We start from the raw sequence: 27,500 nt of genomic DNA, 5'->3' as shown, positions 1-27,500 counted from the left end.
TTCAAAGGCCATAGCAAATGTCCTTTGAAAGTAGTAGGCCTTAAAAGTGATAATGATACCTGGGTCCATAGCCAGAGCGAGGGCAGTGGCATAGGGTGGAAGGTAAACCACCTTGATAACTGGATCAAAGTTATCCAAGTGGGCAGGGTGTTCAGAGGCATTACCCAGCACTTGTAACACTTTGGAGGTCAAACGTTTGGAAGCACAGTACAGTTTAACTTCTAGAATAAGTTGGTGACCCAGTCTTTAAACACTTGATGTATCACCAAAGATGTGTTGTTGGGTTTTCAGATGAGGGGCAGTTGGCCCTCCCAAGTGCCCTTGAGTGCTATTATATTCTCAGCCAGATACACCAGCATAGACTTCATTTAGTAATCACCAGCAACATTACCCAGAAGAAGCAAATTCATTCTCACCTTACCAGATTTACAGCCTAGTTCTGTGTTCTTTTCCTAGCAGTGGAGGTAGGATTCAGCATACAGTTCCAAAATATACCTGTCTCAACCATATTAAAAACCTGTTGTCAGGTAACCCCTCACCTTAATTAGCTCAAACAACACATTAGCATACCCATGTGTTTCTCTCTAATCACCACTATCAGCTTCCCCCTTGAACTTTAATGTTATAATAGTTTGCCCACTCCATAAATTGCAAGAGCCAACCTTTCCTGGCCACAAACTGTTCACCTTTGCTCCCTTCTCCCTTTTCTTTTTTCAATGTTTCATAAATTGTTTTCGCTTTCACATTAATTACCATACGGCTCATTTGGATACCCTGTTGACTGTTCTTCTAACCAAAAAACTAACAATCTTTCTATCTTAATAATGTGATCATTATGCTGTTTTTTAATCATTATCGATTTTATAGGAGCAGAACCTTTCATGTGACCAAGGTTACAATTTTTATCCTTCATAATTACTGCGACAGTCAAACTTCACTTCCATGATGATGGCTTTCCTTTTCTTTGATACAGTGCCATCATTGTATGCCTTATGCTTGGGAGCCATGATGGAGAGCAAAAATTTACAAGAAAACGTAACCAGAAAAACAGGGGCAATAACAGATGAGGAAAGCTCAGACGCTGTTACTCTGCTCAGGTACTACATCACTCCATTTTCTTCCTCCACCAAAACTTGCAAAAAGGTCTGCTGCACTTGTACGAACTTGTCCAGCTGTTCGTAAAGACACAAGCGTTGGAGGTCAGGAAACATTTTCGTTATAGCTAATGTGTTGTATCCACGAAATGTTGTAAATGTTGTAAGACAAGACCATTGTAACCTGAGGACTACCTTCATTAACTACATTATATCTTGTTTTATGTATAGTGAGACTTAGTTCAGGATCATTTAGGTATGTCTTCTGATTTTTATACAATCTAGGGTTCAACAGTGCAAACCATGTCGTTGATTTTATTGAGGGAATAAAACTTCAAAATAAGCTTCAGTTCTTTCTGTTTCCTTCCCTTTGTTCTTAGACAAAGGTGAAGATTACATGGTTCAAACTTCTACTTTAGCAATTGTTTTGGCTGTTCAGACTTCCGATTCATTATGCACATTCAGTGTCCATAGTAGAAGTAGAGTATGGGTCCGGATTGCTTATGTACTTCCCAGTTCTTGACTTGTTTCTGTACCAAATACTGAAGATCAACCTTATTGTGGTTTACCAAATTCAATTGAACTCTGTTACCAGTCTAATTAAAAAGTTTGTTGGTCTACTGAATGTTCCTCTGGCACATTAATTATCAAGTGCTGTTGGGTAATGTTGCATTTATACATAGAAGATTCCACGCTGCCAGTATAAGTTCCTTTGGACCCTTGAAGACCTTATCTTCAACTATATCACTCACCCAGATGTTCAATTCCCATGAGATTTTATAATGTACTACCGGCGACCCTGGATTAACCTTTGGTCTTAGAATACTCGGAGACCCAAGGGAATTAGGAGAAAGTCTTTTTCATAACGGTCGACTGTACAGGTGTCTGTTTATCCCTCTGCCCTCTTCTTTATCTGGCTCGCGCTTGGTGCAGATCTAGACAGGGCCAGTGCTAGGTCGCGGGGGGAGGGTGTGAGCGTCTCTCTCTCTCTCTCTCTCTCTCTCTCTCTCTCCCTCTCTCTCTCTCTCTCTCTCTCTCTCTCTCTCTCTCTCTCTCTCTCTCTCTCTCTCTCTCTCTCTCTCTCTCTGCTTCATTTCAAATTTAATGTTTTCTATTGCCCATTTTATAATATCAAATATTACTAAAACATAGACTCTATGTACTGGAGTCTCTCTAAACCATCTTTATTGGTAATATCTGTATGCTGTATAAGTTTAGCACTGAATAGTTTGCAGGTGTTACCAATAAATTTATTATTTATGTTTGTAATTACTTTACTGTTATATAAGTTGAAACTACTATTGTTATACTAGTGATTTTTAGCCCTTGTAAATAAGGGGGGGGGGGAAACAAACAGAAGAAGATCGTCACAAACTGCACCAGACGCAACAGATAGGATGCAATGTGAATCAGGGAAAAAACGAAAAGATAACTCAAATATCCTGGGTCTCCTAATTGAATAACTAAAATAGTGAACTTAAAATCAGAGGTATGTCTGTATTTTGTATCATAATGAAAAAACTATGGTTTCGATATAATAAATAACATACTGTATAAGAAATAAGAAATTTACTTATAGAGTATTCTGGAAAGTTAGGGGCAAAGATCGACTATTAAATCACATATGAGACCACCCAATTCTGTGGTTAAATAAAACTTTCAACTCCGTCAACGGAGTAATATGTGGCACTTCCTATATGATTGCAAATACCCAAACTTACGGTATTATTTTAAAACCTATGAATTTCATTAGAGCATATAATTCTTTCATTTTACACTTTTTTATTCTTTTTTTTGGGGGGGGGTTACTTTCATTAATTGCATCACACAGTGTATGTTATATTACAAAACATTCGCATCATAAAAGCAAATTTATGATAGAATTTAGAGGTGTCCCAGGCTCAGTTTTCCTATTTTTTCCGGGAGAACTTAAATACCACCGTCTTCCTGGTAACTGGTAAGAATTTTGGTGGCGAGATGATGAATGGAGAAGATAGAGACGACTGGAGAAATCTAACCGAGCCCCTTTGCGTCAATAGGCTTAGGAGATGATGACTATAGAGTGGGGGATTATTCTCCTTTATTTTTTATATTCAGAGGTCGTATTCAGCAGTAAGGTTCATGGAAATATTCTACTTGAAAAATCCTGTTTACATTCAGAAACCTCAAAATTATGTCGAAGTTACAGTAAATAGTAGATGAATGAAGTTCCAATCAAATTTTTACTACAAATATTTAGCTCTGAGTTCTAGAAGTTCCTCACAGAATAAGGTATAAATACAATAACGCAGTTATAGGATAATGTGGCAGTGACTTAACTGAAGCCTCTTCCTCATTAAGACAATGATCTATTGATTATAACTACCATACTCCTCAATAATTCATATTACTTTTAATGATGTTTCAACTAATTTACTACATTATAAACACAGGAGTCTTACCCCTATTCCTATTGTTTCCATGGCTCTAAGGATAACCTCATCAGTGGGCAACTTCTTCCTATTCATCGAAGCTGCCCATTTCAAAACGCTGAGGGCTTCTTCATATCGTCCCTTCAAGATTAGCCAACGTGGTGATTCCGGTAGTATCCTTAGTAAGATAATAAGAGAGAAGATTACTTGTGGGTTTAATCATCAAACAAAATTGAACTAAAGCGGTATAGTTAACTGTTTAGTGACAAGGGAAGATACAATGACAAGAGAACTTTTGCTATTAATTTATCATATTCAGCTCATAATTTGTTCAGACATGATGTGTCCAACCATGCTAGTGGTATTTTTAGCTTTATTTCAGAAGCAGGTCTTTTGAAGGATATTTAACTTTTAAAATGACATATTTGCTTTTATGGTTTTAATTTAATATTCTTTTATTTTTTATTTACAGTAAACGATGTCGGCGTCAATGACCTTATATGTCAGGATGCCAGAAAACATCAAATCAATCAAATCAAATCAATCTCTCTCTCTAATAAAATGCAAAAATAAGCGATCATAACTTTCACTTACCAAAAATAAGCAATAAGAGATAAGGCTGGAACTGTGTAAGCAACCTGCATCCACTGCCAAGTCCTTATTAAATAAGCAATTCCTGGAACTGCCATGTAACCCAATGCCCAAGGCAACGTGAAGAGGGCACCCACCATGGAGCGTTTTTCTAATGAGCAGGTCTCCATAGCTGAAAAACAAATGCAAGTGGGATCCCATAATCAGCAATGAATTTATAATATTGAAAGTTTTCCATTGACTGCCTAAGTGCATAGAGGATTCATTGGATAGATTCATCAAAGGGTAGCCAGTTCCTTGTGATGCACACTACCAAAACTAACTAAGGCAAGTGACCCCTGCCGGTCCTTACAATTCCAGTAAGATCATCCGCCAGGTGTCAGGAGTATAAGCCAATGAGACATCTTGTTTATCGACTTAAACACAATTCATCACCCTAATCTTAGTGACTTCTTCAAGATTTAGGGGGCATTTCCTTCATACCTAAAGTTCTCGTTACTCCTCCAGGTTGCCCACCAGCTTATATGACCGTTGGCAAACATGGATTGCTATATATATATATATATATATATATATATATATATATATTGTATATATATATATATATATATATATGTATGTGTGTGTGTGTGTGTGTGTGTGTGTGTGGGTTTGTGTGGAGTTAAATGGCAGGACAGGATTAGAAATGTAACTATACGAGAGCTTACTCAATTGCCATATGTGGATGAGATCATGATGAGGGGTAGATGGAGATGTTTTGGGCATGCTCTTCACGCTCCCCCCAAGAGAAATTATTTCACCAAACGTTCAGCTGGGCTTCACAAGGCACTATAAGAGTTGGAAGACCCAGGCTTACATGGCTGAGGACTATGAAGTGCGAAGTAGGAGATGATGAAAGGAGAAGTATTGAATTAAAAGCTCAAGATAGAGACAACTGGCGAAATCTAACAGAGGCCCTTTGCATCAATAGGCGTAGGAAGAGATGATAAAGGTAGCTACAGGAAAAGAGGCTAAAAGGAAACCAGAAGCTCTTCTGATATTTTGTAGATCTAGGGAAAGCTTATGATATTAATAACATGAGTAGTGAGGTTTTGGTGCTTGAGTAAGAAGAAAGTCCCAGAGAAGTTGGTTAGAATGCTTGAGATGGTGTACAAAAGAACACGGACAAAAGTAATAACAGCAGTTGGGGGATCAGGAACTTTGAAATTGGTGTGAGATTACACCAAGGGTGTAATCTAACATTAATCTAGCATTAAGCCCGTTTTTATTTGTGGTGGTCCTGGATGTGTTAAGAGATAAAAAAGGACAAGTTATGAGAGTTGTTATACGCAGATGATTACTGATAAAAATAAGGAAGACTTACAAAGAAAGGTTGTAGAGTGGCAGGAGATTTTGGAAAAGGGCCCTCGAGAGTAAATATGGATAAGACTGAGTTTATGGTGAGCAGTAAGGAGCGTAAGGACTCAATAGCCGGACATGAAAGAAAAGGCTGTTATAAAACAGGTGGAACAATTTAGATACTTAAGATATACTATGTCAGAAGTGAGGATGTGAGACTGGAGTTAAGAATAGGATAAAAGTAGCCTTGGGGAGGTAGAGGGGGTTACTTGTGGGAGTGATATGTGATAAGAAAATGTCAATCAAGATAAAAGTCTAGATTTACAGCATAGTGATAAGACTAGTGTTCATGTATGGACTGGAAACGGGCTCTAAAACAAAAATAGAATGCAAAGCTTGAGGAAACATATATGAGAATGCTGAGGTGGATCCCTGTCTAACTCATTTTTCAATCTAAATTTTCTCACTCTCTTAATGTAGTTTTAGGATTGCTGTACTTCCCGTATAGATATCTTCAAGCGTTCTATCATGACATTCTTCTATTCCTAGATTTATAAGGGCTTCCATTAATGCTGATGTTTTGACAGAATAAAAAAAAAATTGTCTATAAATGTCATACATAATGGTTTGTCATACTGTTGATTTTTCCATTACCTGGTTAATTTAATGGATATGATCAGTTGTTGGATAGGCCTACCCACTTCTTAAGCCTGCCTGCTCTCTTGGCTAATTAAAACCTAGGTCTTCTGTGTTCCTTTTTGTGAATTATTATAATGATAAAGTTTTTTTCCAAACTGTAAGTATAGAATATTCTTGCAGACATTTGGTGTAGAGTTCAGTCAGTTTCACTATGAAATTTCCTCCATCTATTATTACAACAATTGTTAAGCCATCTTCTCCTGCTGCTTTGCCTTTTTTATGCTTTTTAATACTTTCTTTCCTTTTTCTATTGTTATGTTTGGTACTGGCTCAGATGTTTCATTGTTTCTATTGGTGAAGGTATTTCTCATATCCCTATTGTATAGTATTGTATAGAAATCCACAGGAATTTTCATCACTCCATCTCTATTGTGGATAATATTTCCATTTTCATCCTTTAAAGCAAACACCTGTTGCCGCCCTGTTCCAAGTCTTCTTTTCATCAATTTGATGCTTTTCCCTTTCTTTAGTGTTTCCTCAATTTTAATCTGATTGTATTTACGAGTATCTTGGTTTTTTTTTTTATTATTTATTGTTTTGTATAATTCTGCTCATTCTATTTCATCTCTCTTGGATTTTACTCTCCTTTCCAATCTTTTCTTTATTGGGTTTTTGGTAATTTCTGATAGTTTTCCTTGATCTTGATATATGTATATATGTATATATGTATATATATATATATATATATATATATATATATTCACACACACAAACAAACAAATATACTATGACTCTAACAATTTATTTGACCCAATTCCAAAACGTTTAGTTTAGGCATCCATTATAATAGTTAGCCTATGATATTCAATATTTTATGATAATGATATTTTCTATTCACATACTTTGGTGGTTGTAAATAAAATTAAACTTATAAAAACCAGAAGGCTTTAGTACCTGATTGAAGTGATTAATAAATACATGACTACGCTTACAAAGCAATCAGCACGTATTTCCTAAAACCATGTGGTTCATTGGAAAATAGAACGTCACTGCCAAATTCATTACCAAACCTCTGAATCATGGATTAACTCCTTGTGCAGAAAATTTCCACAATATAAACACCATCATCAAATAATAAAGAGCTGAGTATCAAAGTTACCTGATAATCCATAGCATACCATTTACATCTATCATATGCTTCAATGACAGCCATATTGCTGCTTTAAAAAACGACTCTGTGAAAATGTCTTGTGACAGTGATATCAAACAAATAAAATTTAGAAACAAAGGTTTGGCAAACCAAGGGCTAAAGGTTTTTCATAAAAAAAGGTAAATAAGAATCTACAGAGCATATGCTTCCTATGAAAATAATGGGATATAGATCAGTTTTACTGCTGTTTATGATTATCTGTATACACGTAGAACTATATAACAGTATATAAAGATATTAAATGAAAAACAAGAGACAAGTTTAAACTTACACATCACAAAGCAGCCTAGGTAAACTCCTGACGTCATAGTCGTTATGACAATCTTGACCAAGATGTAAAATTCAGCATTAGGGGAAGCGGCAGACAAGAACCCAGAAATTATAGTTAGCGTCGAACAAATGAGAACAATAGGTCGACGGCCAAATCTGTTGAGATTATTTTACTAATTATCTCCCAAATCAATAGAACTAATCTACTATGCAAACTTACTGTGTGCAATAATTATTATTATTATTATTATTATTATTATTATTATTATTATTAAAATTATTGTTATTATCATTACGTACTGCATACAGGACTTCACAAATTTTTAATAAAATAAGGATTTTATTAACACTAGCAACCCCAATCGGGGTATGAGAGTACATTACAAAATATACAAAATTATAATTTGACTTACAATAATAGTGCCAGATGGCAGTAAAAAGAAGCAAAACTACTTCTATTCACATATCTATACAATACTGTACATACTGTATATCCGTATACCCATATATGCCATATATAATGGAGACATAAGCCCATATGGACTAGATAAAACTAATAATATATAACTAAAACTGTTCCATTATAATTTTTACAAATTTTGCTAGATTGTACAATTCTCTCTTATTTTCTTCTTTAAACAATTGACAAAACTTTAAACTATTTGGTCCGATGAAATATCTTTTTATATACAAGTCTCTGAGGCTACTGAAATAAGGACACACCAGAGTCTAGTGGTACTCAGGGATGTGTGTAGGATGGCGGCCACCTGCATGTATGATAGCGGCCGCCTTATTTTCAACTTTATCGGAAACTTGTATAGAATATTAACTGTTCAGAATGTTATAAATATCCAGGGTAAGTACTTACTATACCGATATACAAAGATTTTGAAAACCATCTAATTCGACGTGAAATTTATAAGTCGAACAAGCTCTGTACCTTGCCACGCAGTTTCTCGCTCCCATAGTTCCTAGAATTCCCTATAGATGACGTTCTGATCGAATCAACAGCGCCATAGCGGCGGAATTCTGAATTATTAATCGGCCGCGGCAATTTGAAACGACCCAATGGGACCCCACTTGACCTGGGGATTAACTAGGATTAACTTTTTCACCCAATCATAACTCATTTTTTCTAAAAATTCAAATACGGAAACGGGAGCACCCATCGAGGGTCAGAAATGCTCATTCTTTACCCACGCGGCGCGATGGCAACTAACCAGTGTGTAGATACTTGTGAATCTTTTTTCAATTCAGTCAATCCTAGTATGTTGAGGATTATGAACTTTACAACAAGTGCTGAGTTTACAAAATATTTATATAAAATGGGACTTTTAGGCGACTTTTCCGGCATTTGTGCAAAATGTCATATCGGTGAAATGCGCTACAAGTATGATGGAAAATCGGCGAATAGTGGAAAAGCCAAGTTTTTTTGCCGTTGTTCATATAGTTATTGCCGAAAGAAGATCGCCCCTAACCACGGTAGCTTTTTTTCACGATCAAAGCTACCGTACGAAGATGTGTTTGTTATATTAGCAGAAAGCCAATACCAGTTGAAAACTCGGACTTCAGTGACTTTGAATAAGTAGGGGGCCGTTGTAGAGGTTACGAATAAACCCGCAAGCTGAACAGGAAATAATGTAAGTACAACCCTCTCCGTTTCTGGTTTGTGTGATCGCGGCCACATGTATGCATGATGTCGGCCGATTAAGAATATGCTTGTGTGTATGAGTGATAGCGGCCACATGTATGCATGATGTCGGCCGATTAAGAATATGCTTGTGTGTATGAGTGATAGCGGCCACATGTATGTATGATGATTTCCGATTAAGAATAGGCAAGTGTAAGGGGGGTCGCAGGGGGGCGATAGCCCCCCCGTTTAGGTGTTTAAGAATAATTATACGGCTATGTACGGGGGGTCGCAGGGGGGCGTTAGCCCCCCCGTTAAGGAGAGACACGTGTTGTAGGTAAGGTTAGGTGGGCCCATTCAAGTTAGGCAGTGTTCTATTCTAGAGTTTTGGCAGAACATTCTGTTGTAGAACAACGGCCACGTCTTACGAAGGGTTAGAAAACGGGAAGAAATTCCCGTTTTCTATGTCCGCAGGAGGACCTGGCCGCTGATCTACAAAGGCTCCGGTACTCATCAGCCTGTTCCTGTGTGTGAAGAATTTTCTTCACTCTTCTTCTTTTAATCGTATTTTTAGCTCTCTTCTACTAATACTATAGCTACCCCTTAAACATTCTCTCCTACATCTAGTTTTCTTTAACGAAAATAGGGAGGACTAATCTAAACTTGTTGACAGTGGCGCACGCCATGCTCGTGACGTCACAGCTTAGATACGCACAACAGAGGGCCTTAGTGTAACCCCCGGCGTATGTTGGTTCTTTCCTTAAACTACGTGGGTCGAGATTAAATTCCTAAACTGAATTTTTAAATAAATTTCAATACTGCTGAATTAATGCATCTTATATTTCTCAATACCAATTAAGGTTTGTTAATTTTAAGATGTATGCCCATCGCACCAGTCCATTGCTAATTAATCATTTTAAATATTAATTTTTAGCAAGCCAGAATAGGTAGGATTGTTGTATATATAACCTCCCTCAGAGCAGCAAGATTTATCTGAGTATTTAGTACAAAATCCTGCCTCCTCTGCACTCCTTGCAACAATATATTGCCCTGTCCTTAAGTCCCGATATGGCACCCCCAATGGATTACCGCGCGCATCATGACCGTCACTTGTTTGGCAAGGTGAAGCCAGGTGATCTCCTCGACCTCAGTGTTGATCCCATTCATCAAGAAGCTGTCGTGACCGACTGACCGGCCCGGTCAGTAGTTAATCCGTGCACTTCTGGCTCACCCCCATCCCCCTCTCTCCCAAAACTCGACTCGCAAAAGATTGCTGCCGGTCGGAGAGATTGAGAAGAAGAGGACCCTGGTGTACCTAGATGCAGCCAAAGTGAGAATTTTTGGGGTGAGCCAGGCAAGAGTGTAAGGTGCCAATTAGTGCGACGTCCAGGTCAACAGCTATCACGGGCATAGGACTAATCTTAAAGGAGTGCAGGTACTACATCAATGGCCATTTAGTTTTCCCCCATTTTTTCTTAGCTTAGACTAATTTTAACTTGATAGGGAACCTGGCTAATTACACTATTCGGACTGTGTGTGGTGGGATTGTGTGTATATATTTTTTTCTATACAATTTTTTGCCTTTTGAGACTAACACAGTCTCTGGGTCACATGGGCCACGTGTCCGACCCCATTTTGATTTTTAATTATTGTAGACCACGCGTCTAATCAACTATTTTTCATTATTTGAATTGCATTTCTTTTGATACCATTTTTTGTGTTGTTAAGATGACCGTTTTCCTTTAATGTAAATTTGTGAATAAATCAATATTAGGTTAATTAAACCTTCTTAGTATTTTTGCTCCCTCATCTATTTAATGTTTAAACTGGGAATATTTGAAGAGTAAGTCTATAGGTGGTAACAGCGAGGAACTTTGCATTAATATATTTGCTTCGAAGGTAAAGATCCTTATCTTTATAAACTTTTAAACTACTTTACATCACTGCTCCCATTTTGGATTTTGTCTGATTACATTAACGTAAAATACCTGTCCAGCATTTCATTGGGGTAGCTGGGACGGAGCCGGAACAGAGCCTGAGAATGAGATGACTATAGACCTGACAAAGCTAGAGTAGGCCATAAATTATTGATATTTCTACGTGTGGAGTACTCCGGCCTCTGGACAGTAAATTTCCCTTTTGTATTTGAGAGTGATGGTTAGTGAATTGTGACAGTAAAGTATTAGCAGGGTGTTTGTGCCCCGAGAGTAAGTGCTCATATCTTCCCCTGTTGAACTTTACGTAACTGTTATAAGGAGACTTTCCCGGACTAAGTTCCCACTCAGAACATAACACATAAAAAATTCTCCACACTGTGTATTACATATTGGGCATGTTTTTGGCCCTTGGGAAGCAGAGTATCGCTTATCAGCAACAGGAAGCCTAAGGTTTCCCGGACTAAGTTCCCACTCAGAACATAACACATAAAAAATTCTCCACACTGTGTATTACATATTGGGCATGTTTTTGGCCCTTGGGAAGCAGAATATCGCTTATCAGCAACAGGAAGCCTAAGGTTACCACATCTAAATCTACTGAGATACTTCCAATCATTAAAATCTAATTCGGTTAAATATTTACTTAAGCCTAATTCAGTTTTAAGTACTTTATAGTTAGAGCATAACCTATTTTCATTAATTTCACATAATAAATTCTGCTTCTCTATATCCCAAATTCTGAGATCAACACATTTCCTAACCCATTTACTATTAAATTCACACGGGCTGTTCCAGATATTAGATAGACCACTCTTGTCTAGAATACTTTTAATTTTTACAATATTTGAATTCATTGCTATCGTGTAACTTTCTTAACTGTAAATACATGGTGTGGGTAACTTATGTTGTTTATCTTGACTGATCCTTATCCAAAAGTTTACCATTCTCTTTTCAATTTTGCTTGTTAAACAAAATTGACCAAGTTCTCCGTAAGCCATACAATTTGCTGACTGTTTCTTTATTTGAAGTATACTTTTTAGGAACGTTCTATGAAAAATCTCAACCTGGTCTAGCCTTTGGAACCCGTAAATTCCGCTTCCATATAAAAGAACTGGGATGACCAAATGGTCAAAGAGTTCACATTGTATATCCACTGGTAAAGACATTTTCTGGCCTTTGTCAGCAGACTATACATTGCTCTCTGGGCCTGTAACCTGTTTATTTATGGCCTTGCAATATGAACCATTAAAATTAAAAGTTGTACCTAAATATACATAATAATCCACTACTTCCAGCTCTGCCTTACCAAACATGAAAAGAGGATGTGATCTGAATTTGCCTCTGGAAACCATAACTATTTTTGTCTTAGAGGTGTTGAATGTTAGGTAGCAGGATTCACAATATTCATACACAGCAGTTATAGCATTGTGCAAATCTTCACCTGACTCAGCCATAACAATAGTATCACCAGCATACAAAAGGACATACATTCTTAAGAACTCCTCACCATCCTCATCACTGAGGTTTTTCCGTATTTCAGAAGCTCATAAATCAAGTCCTCTGTAGTTCCTACCAACAAATTGTTCAAAATCATTTAAGTACACAGCAAATAGAAGAGGCGGCAGGTTTTCTCCTTGTCTTACACCAATATTACATGGGAAAAATTCTGAAATTTAATTACCTACTTTGACAAAGGATTTAGCATTTTCATACATATTATATATAAGTGATGACCTTACCATTAATGCCAGAAGAAATTAGCTTACACCAAAGAGATGATCTATCCACCAAATCAAATGCTTTTTTGTAATCTACAAAAGCACAATAAATTTGCTAGTGTTTGAACAGGAATAATCGATGAGAGAATGCAGAACAAATATATGGTCGAGTGTACTGTAACCTTCTCTGAATCCTGCCTGTTCTATTCCTAAAACACCAGCACTCTCTAAGTAGGCTGTAAGGCGATCATTTAGACAAGCTGTAAAGAGTTTACAAACACAACTTAACAGTGTAATGCCACGATAGTTATCTTGGTCATCAATAGAACCTTTCCTTTTATACAGAGGTTTGATCATACCTATACACCAGTCAGATGGCACTATTCCGGTTGTTAGTAAAAAATTATACATCTTTACTACAATATTTATGACAGATTCAGGACAATTCTTAAGGTATTCATTGAGGATACTGTCAATTCCACATGCTTTATTGTTCTTCAATTTATGAATTAACCGAGAACAGTCCCTTCGATCCCAAAACTATTAATCACTCTAATAATGAACTCATCAATAGCCTAATTACCACCCTAGAAGTAAAACGGTTAATTCATAAATTGAAGAAAAATAAAGCATGTGGAAGTGACAGTATCCTCAATGAATACCTTAAGAATTGTCCTGAATCTATCATAAATATTGTAGTTAAGATGTTTAATATTTTACTTCTTCTTCTTCTTCTTCTTCTTCTTTGTCTGCATCTCTTCCCACTTTTATGTGGGGTCGATGTTTCTGGCCAGCGTTCTCTATCTACCTCTGTCCCAAACTTCATCCCTGGTTAATCCCTTTGATCGAAGATCATCCTTCATACAGTCCAGAGGTAGATAGAGAACGCTGGCCAGAAACATTGAAGTTCTGATCTCCGGAGCGAATATCACTAGAGATATCGTGTATAAATCAGGGACGTATTAACAAGCCATAGTTTTCCTTGCCCGAATATAGTTAACCTTGTCTCGAAGGAAAGGTGAGGGTAGGATACATAGGTAGGAGAGCCATTATAACTCCCGATCTCAATGTGCTACAACTAACACATTACCTCTTGATCCATTCCCCCTTTGCAGCGCCATCTTTATTGGTTTGCTTGGAAAGTTTCTGCTAGTTTTCTTAGCTTTTTGAATGATTTCTTATCATGGATGCTTCAGTTCCTTCCTCATCGACTAAGGTAAGTAACCCCCTTTTCGTGTGTTGGAGAATTTTGTGACTCCACCCTATATTTTTATTGTATTGTATGCTTTTATTGTCCCAAGGCCGGAATGCGTTCGGCGCCATTACATCAAGTTCCAAATCGCCCAGAAACGCTTAGTTATTAAGTCATTTTACTTTAGGAATATGTTTTGTTTTATCATTCTGAAGTATGATATAAAGTGGGGAATGTTTATGGTATCCCCCCACCTCCTTCCTTGGTGTTTTTTTTTTTTTTATCAGCACTGACTCAGGCTAGCCTTCCCTAGCCGGCATCCATGCCTAGTAAATTTTCACTATGCACCATACCCTTCTTTCACCAAATCTTACTGGTTGGCTGAGGCAATCTATCCCCCCATGCTATCGATTTGTCACGGCGGGGAGCTGTGGTCTTGAAGGTCCTTCTGGGAGTTGGATAGTGTTCTCAGTTGCCCTAGGGTGACTGTTTTCACTTTCCACTTAGCCTATATGTTTGGCGAAGCAGCAAAAGTCTTGGGATTTTGTTCCCTGAGTCTACTTATGTTTAACCATTGGAACGCCTTACCCCCTGTTCTGACGCTGACTAGTAGACCTCTTTGTGTCGCCTTGACCATTCTTAGGCTTCTCTCTTAGTCTTTGGTAAGCTATGCCTGGTTGTGAGGATTTGTCCTCTGTGCCCTATCACGGCAGCCCCTTTAAAACACTATTGCTGTTCTAATGTTGCTGTTGGGCCTTCCTGTCATGCTGCCTCACCATTTTCTGAGTCTCCCATCACCACCCCCTCCTTCCCCTTTCCTTGTGCCTGTTAGTGTGCCTACTTGTAGGCTATCTCTCCTGGCCTAGGTAGGTGAGATTTTCTCCTCCCCTGGTTAAAATCTTTCTGCCACCTTAGAGACCACCCTTGGGTATTTCTCTGTCCCTTCCCCCTTCTAGTTAGGCCATAACCTGACTGTACTGGGACTAGGATCCTCCTGACTAGTCATCTCACCCTAGCTTTTGAGCTTTCCCTCACCCTCTAGTTAGGCTAGGCTTGCCTACACAGTTCTCCCTATGGCCTAACCCTATCTAGGCATGGAGTTTGTACCCCTTGGGGTCCTCCTCTGCCGCCTTGGTAGTGCTTGTTCTATGTCTGCAACCTCTCTTTCAGTAATATATCCCTCTTGCTATGGAGTCTTGACTCCCTTGCCTGGTTAGTCTATCTAGGCAGAGGTGCCACCTTCTGTCTGCTTCCTGTCTTGTCAGCTTGAGATAGCCCTCTTGCCATGGAGACTTGGCCCCCTTGCCGGATTAGCCTATCTAGACAGAGGTGCCACCTCCTGTCTGTGCTTCCTGTCTTGTCAGCTTGAGTTCTTCTAGCACTGGCTATGGGTTACCCCCTCTGTCGCCTCAACTACTTCCTTAGACTAGTCATCTGCTCTTTCCCATCCCACATCAGAGGAACATTGTCGTCTAGAGTTGGTCGATTGTGTCAGACACTTGATTATTTTTGTATAAATTTCATATGCAGAAGGTTTATGTATGTTATTGATGTCTTTATTCATGAGTTTTATTAGTTAATAAGAAATAGAGAGACAAATGCAGGTAGCAATAATTGTAAAGATATAGAAAGAATTGTGGAGAGACATGAGAGTGAACGAGAAGTTAGGCAGGTTGTTTTCAGTTAATTTCGCTGAGTCCAGGGATACTTTCCGTAAACATCCTGTTCCCTTCTTGAATGACTCATGGGGCCCAGGAAAGGAGGCGCGAAAACCGAGCAAACAGTCACGTGATTAAGGATAGCTTGACACGCCCAGGACGACGATATATAAGCAACAGTGAGAGGTGATCTCTCTCTCTCCTTCCCCAAAAGTCACTAAGTATACCAGATCTAAGGATCTACTTTAACTAGCCGGACTCGAGGCGAACAACGAGTTGTGGCTGCACATACATTAACTGAAGGACGGCGTATATTCAGCACTGTTTAGCAGCCGAGGAATTAAGGGGAACCCTTTTATCCCTTGAAACGAAGGACGACAAACAGAACAATTACGCCCGCACCTGATAGACGGTGAGTGTGTTTGGCGTGACGAAGGCTCATATTTCAGCGACGGCAGAAGGCCTACGATTGACGTATAGGCCCAGTTAAACGAGGATACATCTAACTCTTCAGACAGTGTCAAGACTTTTGAATTCAACGCTACAGATTTATGTAAAACCCATTCTTTTTTATGACTGCTTTGTAAGTGACTGTTCAACCTTTTTATGTCTAGTAAAGGAAAAACTTGGCTACTAGTATCCCTCACCCACGTAACTTTTCTTATGATAACTTCTGAGAGAATCATTAAGTATTAAACAAGAATGGATTAAAATACAATTAAGAAATAGTAAGTAAAGGTAAAAATACTAGACAATTAATAAGAAGATTTATTGAGAAGCTTTATTACAAGGAGAACCAAAGGAATCATCACAAATGATTGCAACGTTAAGGGATACTTTGCCGAGTTATATTAAGTTTTTGAACTAATACTGGCTTTATTTCAGATACGTGTTGAACCTTTATACGTGTTGCTTTATAAGTTTTGAAGAATTTCGAAACATAATCTCAAGAAAATAGAGGGAAACAAAAGGAGTTTGTGAACCAATGGATATGTGAGTAGTTTGCATGCTTTCGTTCGCTTTCTTGTTTTGTATAATTAATGTCTCTCTATAGAATAGGAAGTTAGGGCATTTGTCTCTTGTAAGAAAAATTTTGGTGTTTTAATTTTCGTTTTTTTTAAAGTGGGCTATGAGTCTTGATAATATTGTCCAAAGACTCACACAATACCAGTACGACTTGAGATTAACTGCAGACAGACGGTCGCGAAGTGCTAGTGTAGGAAGACGTCAAAATTTGACTAGAAATACTAATTTGAGTGACCGAAGTTCGAGTCCTTTAAGAGCAAATATCGCCAATATGAATTCAGCTGGGTTGATCACACAAACCACACGGTTTTGTGGAAATGTTAAGTAGGGATAATCCCGACAAACAAAGATTAGAGAAATACAGTGTGGATAAGTGGTTATCGGATACAAAGAATAGGATCGCTAGTTTTAAAATAACTGATGAAGTAGCAAAAATCAAACAGGCCATGTTATTAGTCAACGTAGACGTAGGGGATGCTCACCCTACATTAAACGGTAAGGCTTTTGAAAACATTACAACTTTCAACAAGTTCAAGGAGGAATGCAGACTATTGTGGCGATCGGCCAAGGAGACCGATCGGTTGTTGAACTTGTATAGGTTTACCTCAGTTAAATTTGAAGGTGATTCCATGCCCAGTTTGTTTACCCAAGTTCTGAATCATGTAGGTGTAGTTAGGGAAGACACATTGTTATTACGCACAATCACGGTAGGAGACAGAACCAAGTTTAGTAAGGATAATAACAAGCTGGTAGATTTAGATGAATTTCTGACTCATGTGGTCTACGGTAAATTGTATGCAGCCTTTGCCCAGAAACTCACAAAAACTTTGAGCCAAATTCTGGAAGCGATACAGCAAAACGAGACCCAAATTGACGAGGTCACTTTTTCGGCGAATACCAAACAAAAGAGGTACTGTATCAGAATTACAGGGAAGATAAAAATAACGAGTCCAGTAAGAGTAAACATTACCATAAAAATTATCATTTTAATCAGCCCCCTTACAAGTCAAATGAACAAAGCAAAGGAAATTATAATGAAACATATAAATCTAGGGGAAATTATCATCATAAGGGAGCTAGACCAAAGAATAGGTATTGCCAGTATTGTCAGAGGAGATCACACAAACCAAGAATGTTGGTACTAAGGTAAGAAATATAATAAACCCTCAGACAGTACTCCTCAGGCACAAGCAAAGGATAACTCAAACCCTACAAATTACTCCGAAGAAAAACAAGGTAACAGAAAGTGACTAGAACAGCAGGAAAGGAGTCCAGGAAATAGGGAAACCAAAGAATGGAAGGATGTTACAGGTAGCGGAGGTACATCCACGTTGCCAGCAACATATTTATCCTTCCGACAGCAATCATTACCTAAAATAAATATCAAGATAGAAGGTAAAGAATGTCTTAGTTTGTTAGATTCAGGAAGTACTGTAAATATCATAGGGCTCCATACCTTAACTGATTATTTGAATATACCTATTTCCACGATTAGGAGTGAGGACACATTAGTTCAGGGAATAACTGACAATCAGGTTAACAATGTAGGAGCCATAGATTTAAACAATGAATTGTTAGAGAAGAAGTGTCAATTGCCATTTTTGGTCCTTCAAGAAGTAGCATTTCCCGCTCGAGCTTTGATTTCTTTTGAAACAATGCAAGATTTTGGCATAGTTTTTGATTGTCAAGACAGAAGACTAATTCTAAAGGAAAATAATCAGGCAGTCTGTTTCCAACTTGTCGATGACAAGTCCACTGCAAATTTGGCCAATTTGCAGGGGACCGCTTCGATAGTTGAAACACACTCCGGTTCAGAAAGAGAAAGGGAATTCAAAGTAGAATCAGAAGAAAGGGAGAAAGAAGAAAATTTAGCAATTGCACATAAAAAGGGAGAAATTACTTCTTGTGAAGGCAGCATAAATACTAAGGAAGGAAATGTCGACAAAGAATCTGTGAGAATAAATAAAAAGGAATTCCAAGAAGTTTTGCTGCTAGGCACATTGAACTCACAAGAGTTAAGACACTTAAGAGAAACAGAATCTAATGGCAAAGGAGATGAAGATTCATGTTTTTGTACTCAAGTACAAACTGGGGAAATAAGTCTGATCAGCACAGCAGATGAAAACAAAATAAGTTTTAGGTTAGCTAGAGATGTAGTACTACTGCCCAAAACTCTTACTAGAGTATATTTAATAACCCGCCTACACACAAATAATGATGTAATATTGACCCCAGAAAGTTTGCCAGAATACGTCAGAATGGATAATTCATTAGTTCAGATGGAAGGATTAGCCTGTACTACTATGTCATGAATTATTCTGATAAAAGACTCCATTTGTTAGCGGGTACCGAATTTTGTACAGGAATAGAAGTTACACATAAGATGATTCCGTCAGAGGAGGAAGCATTCTTTACTATAGGAAACATTGATGCAGGAATAGATAGGGAGATAGATAACACAGATTTTCCTGAGTACAGAAAAACATTAATAGAAACCTTAAATAAATATAGGCAGGGCATAGCAATTACAGGTAATAGGTTAGATAGGACCGAGGTGTTAAGACATAAGATAATCCTAGATAATGGAGCCAAACACTTTTTCATACCTAATTATAGATTACCTATCAGCCAACGTCCAATAGTAGATAAAATGATAGAAGAAATGAAGGAAGAAGGAGTGGTCATACCCTCTAAATCACCTTATAATTCTCCCCTGTTGTTAATTCCAAAGAAAGATGGAAGTTACAGATTAGTGATTGATTATCGCAAGTTGAATGCGAACACAGTTCCTGATAGAATGCCCATGCCTGTAATAAATGATGTTTTGGCTCAATTAGGAGGAGCAAAGATCTTCTCATCCTTAGATCTACTAAGTGGATATTGGCAAGTACCTTTAGACGAAGAATCTAAGCCATTAACTGCTTTCAGCACACATAAAGAACATTTAGAATTTCAGGTAATGACATTTGGATTAACATCAGCTCCATTTACTTTTGTAAGATTAATGTTACAGATCTTAGGAGACATAAAGAATGTGTCAGTCTATTTAGATGATGTCATTATATTTAGCAAAGATATGGAGAGCCATTTCAGAACAATAGAAATCGTTTTAGAACGGTTAAGACAGGCAGGATTAAAGATAAAGATTAAGAAATGTCAATTCTTGAGGAAATCTTTAGAATATATAGGACATGTGATCAGTGCTGATGGATTGCGCATGCAAGAAGGGAAAATAAAGGCTATTGCGGAATATCCTGCTCCACAAAATCTGAAAAGTGTAAGAAGATTTTTAAGAATGATAGGATACTATAGACCATTTGTCAAAAATTTTGCAACTATAGCTAAACCATTGACAGAATTAACTTAGAAGGATGTAGAGTTTGAATGGAAAGCAGAACAAGAGGAGGCTTTCAAGAGTTGAAAGAGAAATTAATCCAAGATCCTAGTGGTCGGTATCACTTGCGAAATAGACATTAAAAGTGGGGCCTTGATACAAACACATGAAAAAGGTGAACTTTTAACGGATTTTTCTGTAGTAAAGATCAATGTCAATTCAATATTAGAAAGGAAAGAACATTTGAAACAGATAAAGAAATACGAACGTGCATACTAACCCATAGTGATTCTGCCTTTGTAGAATTATTAAGAAACTTACAAGGTAAAATTGAAGACATTGTCAGGCCTCAAAGAAACAAGAGATTATTACCTGGTTGTAGGTAGTACATTTAGTGCTTTGTTTGGAGTGGCTACAGAAAACGATGTTAAAGGTTTAACTGATTGTGTAGAACTAATCGAGAAATGGGCTAACCAGAAGGGTAATCTTATAAGTACTCTAATAGAAAATAATAATAAGAATGTAGAAAACATAAAAAAGATGGTGGAATTTTTTAATCAAGTTAATGTAAATGTTTCTAACAAGATAGATGACCTAGAACAAGTGTTTATGATATTTCATGAAGTGGAAATTGAGATTAGTGACGATAAGGAATCTGTAAACGGACTAATAAATGCACAAAAAGGAATACTTAGCCCTGCTATCATTTCTCCAAAAACTTTGAAAGAAATCATAGATTGGTGTACAGTAAATAGCCATTCCAAGCCTTTGATAGAAGATATATTTTGGTATTATACTATGTCAACGGTGAAGGTAATAAAAGGGTATTTGTTGGTATTGATTCCTTTTAAGGGTATGAATTTATTTGACCTATATACAATACATCCTTTCCCAGTTAAAATAGGAAATGCAACAGTAATTTGGAACCATCCCAAGGTTAGTCTAGCATTGGATAAGAATAAATTGTTGATGATTATTTTAGAAGGAGGTGAACTAGAACATGTGTATTGATAAGTGAAAGTCAATCCATGTGCAATTTTGTGCAAATTAAACAACCTATAAACAATTTTCCATGTATACAAGGTATTTTCTTTGAGAATTATGAATTGTTGAGAAAGTGTAAATTTGAAACTTTCAGTTTGCCATACAGAGCATTACATTTAGGTAATGAAATCTTTGTTTACGTTCAAAATACTAAAACTGCAGAAGTTACTTGTAATAGGAAGACTCGACCATTTAAGATAGAAAACGTGAAATCATTTACAGATTCTTGCTCAGTAGTAATTCCTGATTGTCTCTATTATGTACCAAGTGTGTTTTACATTATGAATTAAATCAGTCTTCAATTGCAAAGAGTTATGAAACCAAGATTAACCATTTTAAGCTAGACAAATTAAGTGGTAGAAAATATGACAATGCCACTTGATAATGATTATGTTCTATTTTACAAGCAAGATGTTGCACTATTTCTAACTATGTGTAATGTATTTTTGATTGTTCTTATTACTGTGGTAACCTATAATGTGGTGAAGTATTTGATTTTCAAAAAGTTAGAAAGGATTAGTGAGTTACTACTAGTTATTACTGGGAAACCTAAGGAATAAGTTTGTTATTTTGTGGTATGAGGATTCTATAAGAATCCTTGTAGCTGGCCGAGTGGTGTCAGACAAATGATTATTTTTGGATAAATTTCATATGCAGAAGGTTTATGTATGTTATTGATGCCTTTATTAATGAGTTTTATTAGTTAATAAGAAATAGAGAGACAAATGCAGTTAGTAGTAATTGTAAAGATATAGAAAGAATTGTGGAGAGACATGAGAGTGAACGAGAAGTTAGGCAGGTTGTTATCAGTTAATTTCGCTGAGTCCAGGGATACTTTTCGTAAACATCTCCCGACATCCTGTTCCCTTCTTGAATGACTCATGGGGCCCAGGAAAGGAGGCACAAAAACCGAGCAAATAGTCACGTGATTAAGGATAGCTTGACACGCCCAGGACGACGATATATAAGCAACAGTGAGAGGTGATCTCTCTCTCTCCTTCCCCAAAAGTCACTAAGTATACCAGGTCTAAGGACCTACTTTAACTAGCCGGACTCGAGGCGAACAACGAGTTGTGGCTGCACATATATTAACTGGAGGACGGCATATATTCAGCACCGTTTAGCAGCCGAGGAATTAAGGGGAACCATTTTATCCCTTGAAACGAAAGACGACAAACAGAACTATTACGCCCGCACCTGATAGACTGTATGTGTGTTTGGCGTGACGTCCCAGAGTGACCAAGGTGACTAGAACATCGCGCCAGCCTTCCCAACACCTGACAAAGGCTCATACTTCAGCGACGGCAGAAGTCCTACGATTGACGTATAGGCCCAGTTAAACAAGGATACATCTAACTCTTCAGCCAGTGTCAAGACTTTTGAATTCAACGCTACGGATTTATGAAAAACCCATTCTTTTTTATAACTGCTTTGTAAGTGACTGTTCAACCTTTTATATCTAGTAAAGGAAAAACTTGGCTACTAGTATCCCTCACCCAAATAACTTTTCTTATGATAACTTCTGAGAGAATCATTAAGTATTAAACAAGAATGGATTAAAATACAATTAAGAAATTAGTACGTAAAGGTAAAAATACTAGACAATTAATAAAAAGATTTATTGAGAAGCTTTATTACAAGAAGAACCAAAGGAATCATCACAATTGGATCCTGCTTGATTGCCAGGACATCCTTTGAATTTATAATTCTTAGCATTCTGGCTGTCTTGTACAGCTCTCATTACCTTACAGGCTGCACCCCCACTTTCCATAAGTTAAATATAATGATCAGGTCTTGTCAGGCTCACTCATTAACTGCCTTTGATTCCTGTACTTCCCCTGAGTGTGGACCCTTACCTATGGAATTGTTCACTCTCCCCCTGATGACATGCCTCGGGTATTGACAGGTCAGGTCAGTTTTTTACTGGCTACTAGAAGTAGTTACCGTCTCCCAGCTGCAGCAGCCTCAGGGGCAGCTGTTGCTGATCTGGGCCGTATGATGAGTGAACTTGCTTTCTTAGACTGTTCTAACAAACCTACTCTGGGTGTTCTGGTGTTCTTTTGATGTGATCCTTTCCTCCATATTCCTACCACACCGTCATTATGTTTTGCTTCATAAATTGCTACAGATTTCTGAGCTGTTTAGCAGGTGTTTTAATTAATTTTTAGATTTAGCCATTCTTTAGGGGTAGGTTTATTTAGGTTAAGATTGTTTTCTTTCACTAATTTTAAGAAGATATGATTTTTAATATGTACTCTTCAATTCTTATCTTTACAGGTCGCTGATGACATGGAATTTTTGCCATGTTTCCAAGGGATCCGTTGCAATCTGGGACCCTACCAACTGCCAGGTTTGCACAGATCTCCTTCAAACCGGCTTCTATACGAGTGACGTCTTCTTGGACGTTTGAGATCGACGTCGGAGGACGTTCGAGATTGATGTCGGAGGACACTCCGATACTGGGTAAGAGGTTTCATGAAGAGCTTTCAACAATGGGCCCCTTATCTTCCTTCCCTGGAACTGAAGGACCTCCTCTTTCCCAAGGCTGAGGTGTCCTCTGCATTTGGTCACCAGTTACCTACAATCCAACTCCCGCTGGTACCAGCAGATCATGCGGATGATGAAGTCCGGGACACTCTGCAAGTCATGAGCCTTGACGCCGACAACATGTCAACTACTTCAACTGTGTCGTCGGAGAGGGAGAGGATCCTGCTGACCACAGAAGCCTCATAAGAGTCATTGGATGTACATCAGGTGAGTACAGCTCCCAGTGCCTCTTTACTTTCTACCCAAGCCCCAGCTTCCACCTCCACCCCGGTTCCGATGTTAGACAAACCTTCGCTTCCCAGTAACTAGGAACTAAAGGTGTCCATGAAAGCTTTCATGGAGAACCTAACTGCCAAGTATGAATGTTCTCAAGCATATCTAACAGCGAGAATAGAAGCTTCACAACAGGCATCTGTTTCTAAGGCTCCCCCAGCTTTGAGCCTACCTGAATGCACAGTTAAGAACCCTTGGCCCTATGCTGAGCATAGATACTTAACCAAAGGGTTCCTTTATATTGAGGATGGTTTGGGTTCCAAGCCAGACTCGGATTGGAATTCTTTCCATCGATCGGTAGCTATCCTTACTGCTACGTAAGGTTTAACTCGGAAGTGCCCATTAGTAATGATACAATCACAAAGGAAAAATAATTTTGGATCATGGAAAGACTCAATCCTTTTTGGTTAGGGAGTTAAAGATGGCTGAATTCACCAATACCCAGCTTTCTGACTCTAGCAGGAAACAGGCCACTTTTGTTGCCCCCAAGGATACTGTCTTCCCTTATGCCTCTAGAAGCTTTGAGGCCGTGATGAAAGCAGTAATGGAAAACAGGACATTCCCAGTGCTAGAAGAATGTAAACCTGTCTCTCTAGCCCTTCCTTATGATTCGAACATCTGGGAGGACGTCCAATATACCTTCACAGTTGGAAAACTAGATAAAGACATTGGAGGCAAACAGCTTAATGAGAAACTGCTTAGGATTTCAGAATCCCTACTGAAGGGAGAACTGGAAGCTAAAGAGAGACTTTCTGCCTCTTTATACTTCCAATCTTATCTGGAGATGCTTATTGGGAACTATTCCAAATATGATCTCTTCCCTGGCTTGGTAAAGACTCACCTAATCATGTTTCAAAGGGATCTCCCTGCTTTCTGCTTAGCTAGATGAGCATGTAGAGAATACATCCTAGCTGCTGCTAAGATCAGACATAAACCTAGAAAAGTGATCAAGTCCAATATCTGGGGAAAGGATCAATTCCCTGAGAAATTGGTTAAAGAAGTCATGGACAAAGCGACTCCGGAGAATAAGAGCCTTATCGACAAGTGGGGTATTTCTTCTAAACGAAAATTTACCCCTAATGAAGGACCTCAACCCAAGGGCAAGAGGCCCAGAAGTCAGGGAAGGAAATCCTTTCCTGTTGCAGCAGCCTCAGTTGCCGCCATCCCTCAGACTGTGTACACAGGTCTCCAGCAGTATGTTTCACAGTCTCCAGGCTTCAACCTGCTGTATGAGAGGTTGAAGTATGGTTCCAACCTGCCAAAGCTCATAAGAAGGGCTCCAGTAACAGGGGAAGGTCTTGAAGATGCGGTCAAACTAGAGGCCGAGGAAGTAGAGACAAGATGAGTAAAGTTGCTGGTCCTTCGCAACAACAATGCGGAGCTTCCACTAGAGAGACGACTTCACCTTTTCAGGGATCAATGAGAGTTCAATCCTGGGGCTCACAGCATAGTCTCAAAAGGGCTAGGCTGGAAATTAAGACAGAAACCACCACAGTTCAAGAGGTTCTTTCAACCCACAACCCCGTTTTTGGAGGATTATGTTCAGGACCTTCTCTGGAAGGGAGTCATCCAATGCACAAAATCCATGAACCTTCAAGGGTGGCTATTCTGCATCCCAAAGAAAGATTAAAACACTCTTCTAGCTATTCTAGACTTGTCCCCACTAAACAAATTCTTTCTGAATGACAAGTTCCAGATGCTGACTATCTTGTAAATACAGTCTCTACTACACCAGGGGCCTACAACGTCTACATAGATCTTACAGACGCCTATTAGCATCTTCCGATAGGTTGACGCTTCTCCCCCTACCTTGGTTTCAGACTGGCAAGAAAGGGCTACGTATTCAAAGCTATGCCTTTCGGGTACAGTATAGCTCCAACAACTTTCACAAAACTAGTTGAGGCAATTGTCCAACAATTTCGGAACAGAGGCCTTCAGGTGATGGTGTACCTGGACAACTAGTTATTCTGGGCTGCAACAAAGTCGCAATGTTTTCAAACAGCCCAAGAGGTCATGAACTTCCTACAATCTCTGGGCTTACAAATCAACCTCAAGAAGTCATGGCTATCTCCAGCTCGGAAATTCCAGTGGCTGGAATCTACAGTCACACGCCCTCTCTTTATCACAAAGCCAGTAATAGCAGATCGCAAACTCGGTAAGGTGCCTACTTCATTCACAAGTACTCACCAGACGGCAACAAGAAAGGGTCTTGGGGTCGTTACAGTTCGCTGCCATGACAGACCCAATCCTGAAAGCAAGACTCAAAGATGCCAAGAGAGTCTGGAGAAGAAAGGCATCCCATGCTCAGAGATATCATCGCCACAAAACCCCGGTGTTACTGCAGAAGCAGCTCAAACCATGGTCCACTGCCAAAAATCTATCAAACGACGTCCCTCTACAGTACCATCCTCCTTTAGTGTCTATTGACACCGACGCCTCGGAACAAGGTTGGGGGGGACATACCTCTTTCAAGAAAGTGCAGGGTCAGTGGTCGATCGTATTTCAAAAGTTTCGCATCAGTGTTCTAGAAGCTATGACACTGTTTCTGACTATGAAGAGACTATGCCAAAAGACGAAATCACACATCAGATTGGTCATCGACAACAACACAATAGTACACTATGTCTACGAAAAGGGCTCCAGATATCCTCAGATCAACCATGTAATCCTAGTCATTCTCTCTTTAGCAAAAAGGAGGAGATGGCATCTTTCAGTGGTTCACCTCGAAGGGGTTCGCAATGTGAAGGCAGACGCCCTGTAAGATCCAAGCCTCAGGAAACAAAATGGTCTCTGGACACAAAATCATTCTGTTTCATTCAAGAGTAAGTCCCGGTGCTGCAAATCGATCTCTTTGCGACAAACTTCAACAAGAGGGTTCCCTGGTATGTAGCACCAAACTTAGATATGGAAGCGACAGGAATGGATGCAATGTCTCTGGATTGGAACCTATTTCCTCCATTCAACCTCCTACTGAAAGTACTGAACAAACTGCCAATTTTCAGAGGAACAGCAGCTCTGGTGGCTCCCAAGAAGCCCAAGAGCAATTGGTACCCTCTTGTTCTGGAACTCAAACCCCTCCAGATCCCTCTACCATCTCCAGTGCTGTCCCAGGTTGTTCAACAGACGACTGTCTTCACTTCCTCTTGGATAACGAAAACTCTTCAGCTAATAATTTTCTTGCCCTCGTGGCTCAAAGAAAATTCGGAGTTGCGAGGGAAAGAATTGACTTCATAGATGAGTACAAGTCCAATACCATAAAACAACAATATTAGTCTTCCTGGAAAAAATGGGTTGCGTTCGTGAAAAGTCATCAGCCCTCTTCTATTTCTATGGACTGCTGTATTTCTTTCTTTACTTCACAACACAATCAAGGTCTAGCCTCTACAACTATAGCCTCATGTAAGTCGGCACTAACTAGATTGATCACGTATGCTTTTGATATCGAACTCAATCACGAGCTGTTCAATAAGATCACGAAGGCTTGTGCTAAACTGAACCTAATGCTCCTCCCAAGGCTATCCCTCTCTGAGGGATCTTACTCAAAAGTCTATCTTTTTGCTTGCTATGGCCTCTGGTGCTAGTCATTGA

At 38.7% G+C, this 27,500-nt stretch overlaps 1 protein-coding gene across 1 annotated transcript in view; it reads right to left on the bottom strand.

Moving 5' to 3' along the window:
* Positions 1–27,500, bottom strand: part of LOC137655522 (organic cation transporter protein-like) — a 311,982-nt gene that overhangs the window by 135,491 nt on the left and 148,991 nt on the right. The window contains exons 6-8 of the mRNA XM_068389423.1: positions 7,555–7,709; positions 4,100–4,268; positions 3,536–3,683 (exon numbers count right to left, since the gene is read on the bottom strand). Coding sequence (XP_068245524.1) covers positions 3,536–3,683; positions 4,100–4,268; positions 7,555–7,709 — 472 coding nt within the window. The remainder of the gene's footprint in view (positions 1–3,535; positions 3,684–4,099; positions 4,269–7,554; positions 7,710–27,500) is intronic.

Source organism: Palaemon carinicauda, chromosome 1 (genome assembly GCF_036898095.1).
Source record: "Palaemon carinicauda isolate YSFRI2023 chromosome 1, ASM3689809v2, whole genome shotgun sequence".
Lineage (NCBI taxonomy): Eukaryota > Metazoa > Arthropoda > Malacostraca > Decapoda > Palaemonidae > Palaemon > Palaemon carinicauda.
The sequence above is the reverse complement of the archived record's forward strand: the minus strand, read 5'-3'. Positions and strand labels throughout refer to the sequence as shown.